This window comes from Podarcis bocagei (genome assembly GCF_964188305.1).
Source record: "Podarcis bocagei genome assembly, chromosome: 10".
Classification (NCBI taxonomy): Eukaryota; Metazoa; Chordata; class Lepidosauria; order Squamata; family Lacertidae; genus Podarcis; species Podarcis bocagei.
The window spans coordinates 44055636-44068806 of record NC_138135.1 but is presented as its reverse complement, the minus strand read 5'-3'; the positions used below and the strand labels follow the sequence as shown (position 1 = coordinate 44068806).

The window sequence follows — 13171 nt, the reverse complement described above, 5'->3', positions numbered from 1 at the left end:
CTCGTAAGTGGTGCAGGGCTGGCAGGGAACATGCCTGTTGCGTCCTTCTCACCTGCCCTGCAGCTGGAGGGTGACATGAGAAGTACGCAACAGCTCATGACGTCCTGACAGGGTGCGTCTCCGAAAAAAATTGCGCCCAGGGTGATGCCTCCCCGCCCCCAGTCCTGCCCATGCTACAACTCTGGCTTGAGCAGCCTGCACCATGAGCATACTGCTCATTCTCAATGAGCCAATAAACTATGGTTTTTAACCAGGCCATTGCGAATAAAAGCGCCACTTGGGAGGGGTCAAAAGAGTTCAGTACTGTTTCTTGATGGTCATCCCAGGAAATGAGTGTCTGTTTAGTAGATCAGAATCTTTAGTTAAGGTTAACTCTCAGTGGGGATACTAAGGCACATCTGTCAAAGAAAATATATGTTTGACCTACCTTAATGTGTTGGCAGCTGCATCTACTGCACACTTGACCCACTGGGGACTGCGAGTGTAGAGATTCATACGTTTTATTTTCTGTTGCATCACAGATAAACAAAATTGGTGCATGAGGAAGGATAGTCAGAAAGAAAGGATTTTATATCAGATTATATTTACTCATTTGTTGGCTGAGCTATTCTCTACTGCTGCTTAGTTCTTGGGATTTGCTTGTGTCTTCTGGTGCTGTTGTTTTGACACCAGAAGCACAAGGTAGGGTCACATGGTAGTTTATCCTATGCAGTTCAGGAACAATCAATGACAACAACAGCTTTCTGAATTTTCTGCATACAATCTAGTTTTCCTCTTTCAACAACACCTGCAGTTACTGGTGGCACTCTATGAATCTTGGTAGAGTTCCTTTTCATACACCCCACGTCAAAGGGCAGCATGAGGGTGTTCTTACAGATTACTGAGTAAGGAAAAGCAAGACTCTCCAGTTCAGAACACCACAAATGCAGGCTAGCTATATATTCATTGCAGTTTTAAGTGAGAAACAGCAGGTAGATGGTAACCCGGCTTTCCATTTCGTGATATATTGCCCATACCGATATATTGCTATATATTGCTATACCGTTCTTGTTATGTACTGAGTTGAATAGGACCCAAAAGGCAGCAGTCTGATTGGTCCTAGAACAATAGGATTCAGAATGCAGCAGTCTGATTGGTCCACAGGAGCCACCCAATCCAGCGCCAGGTGGAAGTGAATCCGCAACCTGATTGGCCTACAGGTGAATCCGGGATTAGCCAATCACGTGGGGGCCATTGTGTAAATAATGTATATAAAGCAAAATAAAATAATTCCTTCCAGTAGCACCTTAAAGACCAACTAAGTTAGTTCTTGGTATGAGCTTTCGTGTGCATGCACACTTCTTCAGATACACAGGTGAGGTTGATGGACTTCCATTTCATACGGCTCAATGTGGTGCCTTCCATGGTTCCAGTAGTAGATAGGTAGCCGTGTTGGTCTGCCATAGTCAAAATAAAATAATTCCTTCCAGTAGCACCTTAAAGACCAACTAAGTTAGTTCTTGGTATGAGCTTTCGTGTGCATGCACACTTCTTCAGATCTGAAGAAGTGTGCATGCACACGAAAGCTCATACCAAGAACTAACTTAGTATATAAAGCAGACATTCTGGGGGAACTTCCATTCCTCACCACTATGAGCTGAATAAAGAGCATGAAATCCACTCTCGACTCCGAGTATATTTCAGTCCTGTTAAAAATTGCCCTAATTTTGGTTTGTTTGTTTTTGCTTTGTATAGGTAGATACTGATGACTATAAAGCTTCATTCGTCAAAACAAATGATGAGGACAAAAACCTTGATGTTTCAGGTTTAAGGGCATTTACAAGGTATTCTGTAGTGGTCACTGCTTTTACTGGCGATATCCATGCTGCACATATTGAAGGCAAATCTAGCCCTGCAGTCATTGTTTCCACTTTTGAAGCAGGTGAGCTGTTTCCGCTTTGTTGTTGCTTTTAGTATCTCTTCGGAAAAAGAAAATGTGAAGCAATTAATTTTTCTATGTTGTAAATGAAGTTTATGATATCAGGAAATACCACCATTCCTTTCGGCCATAGTAACTCTAGAACAGCCATCAGTACTATGAAACAGCTTCACTTCTTAATTTCTTCCTGTTGTGCCCTTGCTAAAGGCATACAGCCACTGCTCATAAAAGTAACAGCCCTAAGCAGTGGTAAGCGAGGCACTTGGGATGCAACTTCAGGGGAAAGGAATGATGAGTTGGGTTTCTGCACATAGTCTTTAATGGGCACTGAAGTTGAAAAGGATGCTTGAAGTTCTTTACTGGTCTCAGATTTGTGAATGCCAATCTGCTGTAAAAAAACCAAAGGTATACAAGGAACATTTGAAATCAGGGCAGAAGCTGCCATTATAATCAGTAAAATTAATGCAATAAACCCCACATCTGAATGCAGCTTAAATCTTTTCCTCTGCAATGTTTTAGAAGCTGGATGTATACTAATATTTGCATTTTTTGTAAAGACTCCTGAGGCTTGTGGTTTGTTTTTAACTGAAATCTAAAAAGAGCAATTGCAAGACCAAAGTGTCCAAAATCAAATGTGAGTTTAGATGTACAGGTAAACTGAGATCCAAACATGGCTGAAATATAAATATAGCAAATAAATAAATATAATTGTAATTTTAAAAATAAATCGTTGAACATTCTTTCAGTGCCCAGAGACCCACTAAACAACATAACTTTTCAGAAGATACCTGATGAAGTAACAAAATTTCAAGTGACGTTTATATCACCATCTGAACACAGTGGAAATATTCAAGTATATCAGGCAATGGTATACAAAGAAGATGACCCAACTGTCTTCCAGATCTATAATTTAAGTGTTATTGACAGGACAAACAAGTCAGTCACTGCTTTGATAGAGGGACTAAAAGGGGGACATACATATAATATCAGTGTAAGTTGAACTTTGTGTCTCTTTCTTTAACACAATCAGTAGTAAAGCTAAGCCAGAGCACTTTACTGTGGAGTGGTTTAAAAGCTATTAATTAATGTATGACTTGATTTCCAATTATTATGTTTATTATGTGTGTGTGTGTGTGTGTATCTATCTATCACACTACATGCAATTAATGCATAGTAGTCAGCAAAATAATATAGGGCCAATCTTGACTTGTACCCATAGAAGTAAGCCCCACTGATTTCAGTGAAGTGTCAAAGTCTTACTTTACTCAAGTAGAATTTAAATACTCCTCCACACCCTCCCCCTCCCCGTGTGTGTACATGCATGAAATAAGTCCAAGTTAATGTAGGTCTATTATGATTAAGGTAAACAGACTGAGATATAGGAATATATATATAATTTAAACATTTATATTTAGGTTTATGCAATCAATGGTGCTGGTGCAGGGCCAAAGATCCAACTTAAAATCACAACAGACATTAAAGGTAGGTTCATGTAATGATTTCATAGTTTTAAAATAAAGATAATGCAAAAGAAATGTGAGGTCAGCTTGTTTTTTTAAAAACAAAACCATTCTCTTATGCACATCCTAGGTCAGTGGTTCCCAACCTTTTTTTTTTTGCCATGCCCCACCTAAGTATCTCTAAAATCCTGATGCCTTCCCCCTGTAACATATAATTCTTATTCAAAAAGTTAACTCCTATTCCCATGGAGGAAGCCTAAAAGGCCATTAACTGTTAATAACTCATTCTCAAATTGCCCCCCTTAAAAAACACGCCCTTGTGGGGCATGTTGGGAGCCACAGTACTAGGTGGTGTTATCAACGGTTTCCTATTCCCATCCTCATGCTAACTTGAGTTATATTAATTATTTGCACTAATTTTGAGCAGTACCTGTGATGTAGCCAAGGTAAATTAATATTAGGTTCTGGAAAAGAAGCAATGATGCTAAATCAACATATTTATCATTTACATTAAGACTGCAATCATAAGCAGCTTTACTAAGAATTATGTCCCATTGAAACCAGCAAGATGCATGTCCAAGTAATTATGATGGTATAGGACTGTACATTATTTTAATCTTTTCTAGCTATAACATTGTGCTGTGAGTTTTCTGGGAAATTTTGATTTCGAATGGGGCAATTTGCATTAGAGGTTTTTTCAGTTTGCTCTAGAAGGATTTAATATGTTTATTTGTATTTAAGTACCAAAGCTAAAAAAAAGTACCACATTTTTGTCCAAATAAACCATAAGTATTTGACCTGAAATATTTGAGGTAAGCAGCAGTGCTGCTTTCAGAAGACAGGAGAGCCCCACATGTTCAGCTCCACCGGTCACTACTGCAGCCCCATATGCGCTCTCTCTCTCTCTCTCTCTCTCTCTCTCTCTCTCTCTCTCTCTCATATCAATACTCCACACTATTATGTATTCTGTGGTCTGTTTTTGCCTGAGCATAAGTCTGGACTAAGGATTCTGAGCCCCGGTGTTCGGATTCGATACACGATATCCAATCACAGAACATTTCAGGATTTGAGCCTCTGCCATTGGCTCTTAAACTCAGTGTCATGATTCGCAGCTTGGAAGTTTAGGCAGCCAATCATGTTGGGAGTGGGAGTGGCCCAGGCCTTCAGAAATGTATATAAGACCCACCAATTTTTTTTTATCTCTTGAGATTCTATACAGTGTGGGATATCTCTGGCCATGCTTAATACCACCTCCCCAGCCTACACCAAGCTGCCCTGTGGCCCCCAAGAGATTGCCTTCAACTGATGTGCCATTAATGGGGGGGGGGAGAGGAATTGTCCACCTCTGATTTTATAGCATAATCATCCTATAGCTCCAACCGCTTTTTGAATCCTGCAAGGGGCAATTGCCCTTACCTTGCCATCATAAAAAATGGAATGAAAGGAGGAACCATTTGAATAGCAATTCTGGTGGCTGCTGTGGTGAAGTGCTGAATGGTCTGCTGCCTTGGTTCATGGGTTTATATAACTGCACTATTCAAACAATATTGGGTGTTTGTAATGGGATCAGTGCTCCTCATGCATGTGAGTTTTTTGCATGGTTCACACAATGTTATTAGTATTAAAATGCCAGCATGTGTCGTCGTCCCCCATTTAATCCAGATTTACCCATTCTGGAGGAAACCCAGTAAGTTAAAAATAAATGTTGCTAACAACCTGTTTGCAATATCTTAATGACTTCTTTGCAATATTCAGCTCCCATCTGGAAGCCCTCATCAAGGGGATTTTAATTAAGTAGAAAACTACTTGACTCAGTAGTAGATATAAAAAGACTGTTGAACAGAACAGCATCACAACATATATTTGTCTCAAAACAGAACCACCAAGGCCTAGTAAGAAGCCAGTGCCTGTTTATGATACCAGTGGAATGCTTGTCACTGCTACAACAATTACTATTCGTATGCCGGTTTGCTATTATAATGATGACCATGGGCCCATCAAGAAAATACAAATTCTTGTTGCAGAAGCTGGAGGTATAGAAATATTTTCCCCTTATATGTAAAGATAGGGATGTTCATTTTTTTCTACTTGGTTCTGTCCTTTTGCTTTATTTGAATGTGCAGGCTTAGAGCTCATCCAGATTTGCATTTACCCCACCTCTGTCTCCCAGTGAAACCTGATCTTTACTGCTTAATTGGAGCAATCATCAATTGGTTTTTTTCCAAATTAACATTTGCTCCGATTTAGTGCATTCTGGGGGAAAGCAGCGGGACAAGGAAAGAAAAACCACTCCGACCTGTGCTTTCTGGGCACTGGACAAACGTTAATCTATGTTAATCTATGTTTTATGGACTTTTCATGTGCCAAAATCTGGAAAGTGTGTGTGTGTGTGTGTGTGTGTGTGTGTACACACACACATACACACACACAAAATTACAAGATTTCTAGCCCACTATATAGAACTGAGGGCCACATTTGCCTCTGGGCAGTCAACCAGAAGCTACATGCCTGGGAGCAGGATAGAAGTCAGCAAAGCAGTGAATGTTAACTTTGTGCATCTCTCTCTATCCTCCATCCAGGCAAGCAAGAGGCAATATCACAGTTCAAGGACACATGCCAGCCAGGCAAAAGCACTCAAGCTGTTAATGATGCACAGCCAGTGAAGGGTGCAGCTGGGTCTGGGGAGAGTCCCAAGGGGCCCAGAGATAGGCCTGGGGGGTGCATTTTGCCCCTGGAGCTGAGTTTGCACATCCCTGCTATTGGGCAAGGTCCTTTCTAGGCAGCTTGCTAAATAAAACAAAACAGAAACGCAGGTTTCACAAACAAGGAACAATAACAACAAATTAAAACAGTTTACAGCCCAGCGTAAAACAGTCAAACAATTTTAAACTAATGGACTGAAACCCCTATTCTAAAACAGCAGGCACCTTAAAATCATCCTGACTAAAAGCCAACTGGGAAAAATTGGCCTTCTGGGGCTTTTTTTGAAGGCTGGTGCTTATGAGGCCAATTATGCATCCCTAGAGAGGGAGTTTCGTAGGCTGGAGGACACTGCTGATGAGGCCCTTTCAATGTAAAGGAAAGAAAGATGCCTCAGGTCAGCAGATCATGGTGCCATGTGATTACTTGCTCCTTATATCTCCCCTTCCTATTCTTGAAGCAGGAGCTCTGAATACAGGAATGAGAGGAGGGAGCCAGGGCCCAGGGACAGGGGGTGCCAGGGGAAAGAGCAATCTTCCTAGTTTTCATGGGTTCTGGGCCTCTCCATTGCTGCCCAGGATAGAACTTGATAGAATTCTGTCAGTTTCTTTACATTGTTGAAGCCATGTTTCAACATTACTTTGTACTTTACATTTTAAAATGAATTGTATTCATTCACCCTATCCTACAGATTTTATAGACAGAAGTTGTACTTTCTACCATAGGAAGATAAGTGCAGTTACACAGTTCTGTATCTTTTTCTATTCCATAGAATACGTTCACAGAATTATTTGACTATCTAATTTTATTATAGTTACAGGTAGGTAGCCGTGTTGGTCTTCTGTAGTCAAAACAAAATTTAAAAAATCCTTCCAGTACCACCTTAGAGACCAACTAAGTTTGTTATTGGTATGAGCTTTTGTGTGCATGCACACTTCTTCAGATACTACTTCTTCAGATACCAATTTTATTTTGTGATGTATTCAGAATATAAAATATCATTATTTTTTCTGACTTTAGCTCAGCATGATGGCAATGTAACCAAGTGGTATGATGCCTACTTCAGAAAACCAAGACCGTATTTTGTAAATGAGGGCTTTCCAAACCCACCATGTACAGAAGGAAATGAAGGGCTGAGCAGCAAAGATGATGTATATGTAATTGGGGCTGATAGTACATGTATGATACCAGGCAGTGAAGAAAAAATCTGTAATGGCCCACTGAAGCCCAGGAGACAGTACTTGTAAGTATATTACTCAATTTTTCTATCTGCATAATGGATAATAAGCAAATAGCAGAATATTAGGACAAAGACACGGGCCACTCTTTTAAGGCCCATTTAAAAAGTGGCAATATTAGCTGCAACAAAATTAGAAAGTTATCTGTTTTTGAAACCTGCCATCCCTTTTCTGTGAACTATGAAAATGTCTAGAGCATGGGGGCCTTGCAGTGCTTTTTATTTGTTTAGCAGTACATGGGATGGGCAGGTAGCAAGCTAGTAGGTTTGCCTAGGTTCGGATGAAACTCTAAGCAAAACAAACTCTTGGTTAACTATCATTTGACTTAGCGTTATATGTAAAATGTACCTCAAGCATCTAGACATGGAACACTTTCTGTAAGTTATTGGAGACATTTTTGTGCTGAAACAGAGACAGGCAGACAAAAGAGATCTTATCTCAGAGCAAAATTTCTCCTAATCCAAGTATTAACTGACCTCCTCCTTTAAGAAGATAACACAAATGGATCTTAGACCCCACTCTTGCAAGTATGTGTGACCTGCATTCCATATCTTTTTAGACGGGTATGATTGAGACCTACATAACAAATCAGCTATTATGGGAAATGGGAGCCCTATGTATGCCCCTCTGCTGGCTTCCTCCATTCAGTCAAGGAACACATAATATTAAGGATATTAATTGCAGACCAGTTTGGGAAAAGCAGCATACACCTATAAATAAATATCCCCAAACCTGCAACTTGTAAGTCGTAAATGACTTTGATTCATTTTGCCTTGGAATTTGTTCTGGGTGCTTCTAGATACAGTATAAATTTTGTGTGAGATGAATCACTGGTTTGGCCATGGTAGTTCCTGTTCTCTAACTTATTTATATTTCTCTTGCAGATTTAAGTTCAGAGCTACAAATATAAAAGGACAATTTACAGATTCAGACTACTCTGATCCCATCAAAACTTTAGGTAAAGGGAAGTCACTATACTTTCTTACTGTAACATCACCAAGTTTTCTGTACGACTTGTGCAAAAACAACAGCCATGCTAAACCTGTGGCCATGTCCCAGTTGCTATGGGAATGTCATTTGCATGCACACTACAGAAAAATCAAGGTGCAGGATTGTATTGATTTTCACAGCTTCTTCAGATGTTGCAAGGGGTGCTTGACAGCTGAACATGCAAGGTCCCACCCAGGGTCACTTGCAGGTAATGCCGCCGTTTTGTTATGTTCAGAACTGCTCAAACAGCCCCTAGGGTGTCTCAGAATGGTCTTTGCCCATCTGTCTGCCACCAGAGCTGTAGAAACCTTTTGTAGGATGAAACTATGGCTCATAACAGAAAAGGCAAAAAGTCCTTGTGCATCTGCGGCAGCACCACTAACTGCTGTCTTGCTTAGACTGGGACTATGCAACCTCCCCAGTTATATGGTCATACTAGTGCCCTGTCTCAGCTTCCTATGAGGAGCTATGAGCATGCAGCAACTCATGATATTAATTTGAAAGGTATGAATACGTTGGCATTTGGGCGTTTCCATTTTTTGTTTGTCCATAAGCTACCCTGAGACTTCTGCACAGCACAAGCCTACTGAGATCATTATAACTGCATTAGGAAAACTGTGGTGATCACATTGACAGTAGACCATCCTTAAAATAAAAACATTTTGGACTCTGCTAAAATCTGTGATGGTGTGCGCTTAGGCAAATTTAGCAGAAGCACTTTGCATAAAACATCTTTACAAAACTAAACCATGTATTGTCATCATAGTCTGTCTTTAATGTTTCAATTCCCACTGGGCTTCCTTTATGTTACAGGTGATGGGCTTTCCGAAAGAGCTGTAGAAATAATACTTGCAGTTACATTGTGCATACTATCCGTAATTCTCCTTGTGGCTGCAATTTATGCTTTTGCAAGGTATGTGCATCTTCATTTGCTTCTACTGAATTATCCTTGAATTTAAATTGCTCATTCATTGAAATTAATTAATTCTGCCCCCCCCCCACTGGGTCCCATGTTGGAAAGCAGGCGTAAGACACATCAGAGAAGTATAGCAATGTATTGCTGTGTCTTTGGAGATGGATTTACTCAAGTCTTATTCTTTTCATTTGTTTGTTTGTTTGTTTATAAACAAACAGGTTTGATCCCCATATGGATCAGTTGCATATTCCTCCATTGCAGGAAATCGGACCAGATGATCCTCAGGGTCCCTTCTAATACTACAGTTCTATGATTCTATGAAGTGTAGAAATTGTGTTAGGAACTGGAAAAATAAAGGGTCCTTCCTCATTATTTACTGAATTCAATCTGTACAAATCAGCTTGAACAGAATTGTGGTCACTGCTGTTGACCTCTACTCAATTCTGGTCTGTGACACAGGAGAGTCAATATTAGAAGAAATCAATAGAACTGTTACAAGCAAGGAAGATGATTGTGTAGCAGCAGCAACCAAGAATTATAAGATGGGTGTTTTTATAATTATATAATATCTTATATAAGATATGTGTTTTTAATTTTTGTAAAGTAATGTTTTGGGGTGTGTGGGTAATATATTTAATTTGTCATCATGCTGCTAAATTTGATTAAAAGTCCAATTTCCTGTGTTACACAGAAAAATAGAAATCTCAGTTTTTCTATTTTAATTTGATATGCAAAAATGCTAGGAAATATGCTGTAATAAATCACAACAGCAATGCTAAGCAATAGATAACAATTACTGGCATTTGCAGATTGTGACTTTTTAACTTTCTTCTCGTCTTCATACTACTAGCACTTTGAAAGCACTGAATACATACTTTATTAAAGGTCCAGTGAATTGGGAATACCGGTAATACTGAATGTTCTTTCTCATTCATTCTCCTATGGTTTTTGTCTTAGAATTCGACAAAAGCAAAAAGAAGGAGGCACATACTCTCCACGGGATGCAGAAATTATTGACACCAAATTCAAACTAGATCAGTTCATCACAGTGGCAGACCTGGAAATGAAGGATGAGAGATTTACACGGTAGGCGTACTCCGTAGGCAAAACAGTAGTTCTGGGGGTCTGCAGTCATGACCCCATTGTGACCTTTTACTTGTTTGGAAGTGTTTTGTGGTGTTCTTATTTACACAGGTCACAAAGATCCTTTTTCAAAGGGTGACCTCCAGACACTTCTCTCAGGAATTCAGAAAATCACTTTTTCTTCCCCACTTTGGAACAAGACCAAAATGCAAACCGTTATATAATTCTGCCAAGAACATTTGCTCCTTGTTTGTTTATTTTTATCATTACAAATGTAATCTCTCTGAGTAGTTTTGACATTAAGTGTTTTATTGAAGACTTAATATTCAGTCACTCTTAATAGGGTGGGAGCATATTGCTGATTGTTCACTTTGACTCAGAGTCATTTGATAACATGTCACCCTACGCTACGTGACCAGCTTTCAAAAATCTGTCAGCACTAAAGCCAGTTTGTTGTGCTGGACTGATCATTCAATCCTGAGTTAAAATCCCTGCTCAGCTACAAAGTTCACTGAATGACTTTGGGCCGGTCTACTATACCTCACAGGATTGTTTTAGAATAAAATAGGGAAGGTGAAAATGTATAGCCCTCTGAGCTCCCTGGAAGAAGAGCAGACTGCAGTTCAAAGATACAACACACAACATAAACATTGTTCATATTAAGGTATTACATCCCAGTCTACAGCTCACGGCCATTATAGATGCCATATCCAAAAGGCTACTTCTTTTTTCTTTTTACATTTGCTTGTGCATGGTCCTTGACACAATGCAAGGAAATGTGTATTGGAAAACATGAGTGTGGGTTCTTAAGGTAACACATCAAAATGTGCCACCTAAAGAGGAATCTTTGCCTGAGAATCTGAATGTATGCTGAATTAGTTCCACTGGGTTTAGTGACACTAAACAAGTTAAATGGAAATGCTTCAGCATGAATTGGTTTTGGATCAAATTGCAAAATACTTTTGGGCCAAATTACATGTGATCGTATGTGGGTACTTTTGCACTTCTTTGCAGGGATTTCCCCCAACAAATGGCCAGCGTTGGATTTCTAATCTGCACTGGAATCGTAGCATGAGAGGTGCAGCGGAGGGGGTGTTTTAATGATTTGCCCACTCTTGATTTGGATCTGAGAGCTCATTCCAACAATTTGCATTGCAAAAAAAAGTCCCTCTGATTTCAATCAGACGTTTTTTGCAATGCAAATTGCAGGAGAGAAAGGGGACTATCCAGGTTGGACCTCAGCCGGGATGGCAAGTAAAGCTCCTCTAACCCCATTCTAAGGTCCCAGTTCTGATCTCTCACACACTGGCAGTTTTTGAGTGTGGAGGTAGAAGGTGACCTGCACTCAAGGCCAGAACAGCACAGTTAACTTCCCATATAGTTCAGCCCTTATTGTCCTGTCTTCAGGAGAGACTATCCCAGAGTCTTTGTGAGCCAAACTCGCATGAAAGGTAGCACAGTGTGCTGGACCCTCCACCTATTTTGACTTGTGCAAGTTTACGGATAGAACAGTGAATGAAATGTACTTCAACTCACACTTGTAAAAAGGCCCTAGTGTCCCAAGTTCCGGAGCTCACCTAACTTGGCAAAGTATTTGCTCACGTTGGTGGCAGCAATCATGTCTACAGGATACAAGGAATTCTACCCTGTCCTCAACTCCTGTGCATTCACCTTATGCTGTGAACTAGTCTTCTGTGTGATCATTGCACATAATTTGGCTGATTTTTACAGCTAGTACTAGTGGTGTGCAATATTTCATTCTTGTTGCCTCAAACCCTATTTGTGCTTTCTGAGTATCCCCTTTCAATGCCCCACCCCCAAACCTGAAGTGGTTTTCCAAGTTGTTGTTTTTTTAAAAAACACAGAAACCACAAATATTGTTTGTTTGGTCCAGTTTGCCATCAAAGCCCCTGTATTTTAATTTGTGTACAGAGCCTAGTTATTTTAGGTTTTGAAAAAACATAAATATTATATTATAGGAAATGAATTCATTTAATGACTGATGAATTCTGTCAAGAATTACTATGTCCTATTAAAGTCACAGAAAACTAAATGAAAGATGTCACCTTAAAAACCTGTAGCCTCCCAAATGATGGTCCATAGAAAGGCTGGAATTACATATTATGAAGCCAAGTTGTACTTTCATCCATGTTTCTGATGCAAATTCAACTGCCTGGGTTAGCAGACACCTAATGTAACATATGATGTAGCTTGAAGATGGGTGGCTTACATTACTTTGCTCAAAAATTTCACTGCCGCAAACTGAACGTGGCTGGCAGAGTTACAGCTGTTGACTTATACTGTCTGCTTCTGGGCATGTTTTTTTTCTGTGTTTAGTAGTTTACTTCAGGAGAAAAGCATGAACATTTCATAGGTTTTGTATTTAAAGCTCTGCACTTTTCTCAAAGTCTACACATCAATTAATATATACAACCTTTTACCTAAATAAGAACTCTTGTCCCTGTTTGAAAACTTAATTCTGAATGGGTTTTGCTTCCAGATATTCCTCCTTTTTCTTTAGACGCAAGGAGATATTTGTCATCCAGTAAGTTACTGCATGGCTGAAGAGCCCCTGTGTGGTTTCTAGTGTGCTGTGCTCACTTGTGTGTTACTATGCTTTATTGGCTTTCATCTGATAAAACTGCTCTCTCTCTCAGTGCCTTAGGCACATTTTGAAACTTCTAGTACTGTAAAATTATCCTCAATAGGCAATGAAGGGTCTTCCCAGATGGCCGAAAAATTGAGATGTTCTCAGTAGTGCTATATACTAGTACTGCTCCATATCAATGTAATATTCTATTCCCTTACAGGGATGAGCAAGAGATAGCCCTGCTGTGGTTAGAAACCTATTTGCTGCCTTAAAACA

The 13171-nt window shown here is 39.7% G+C and overlaps 1 protein-coding gene across 3 annotated transcripts in view; it reads left to right on the top strand.

Annotated features, from left to right (window-relative positions):
* Positions 1-13171, top strand: part of PTPRQ (protein tyrosine phosphatase receptor type Q) — a 106531-nt gene that overhangs the window by 68154 nt on the left and 25206 nt on the right. For 2 of the 3 annotated variants that reach the window (XM_081211176.1, XM_081211175.1), the window contains exons 46-53: positions 1735-1921; positions 2665-2909; positions 3334-3400; positions 5256-5411; positions 7099-7321; positions 8201-8274; positions 9120-9219; positions 10180-10308. In XM_081211176.1, coding sequence (XP_081067302.1) covers positions 1735-1921; positions 2665-2909; positions 3334-3400; positions 5256-5411; positions 7099-7321; positions 8201-8274; positions 9120-9219; positions 10180-10308 — 1181 coding nt within the window. Of the gene's footprint in view, positions 1-1734; positions 1922-2664; positions 2910-3333; positions 3401-5255; positions 5412-7098; positions 7322-8200; positions 8275-9119; positions 9220-10179; positions 10309-12805; positions 12851-13171 lie in introns of all 3 variants that reach the window. The other variant, XM_081211174.1, reaches the window with a different exon arrangement.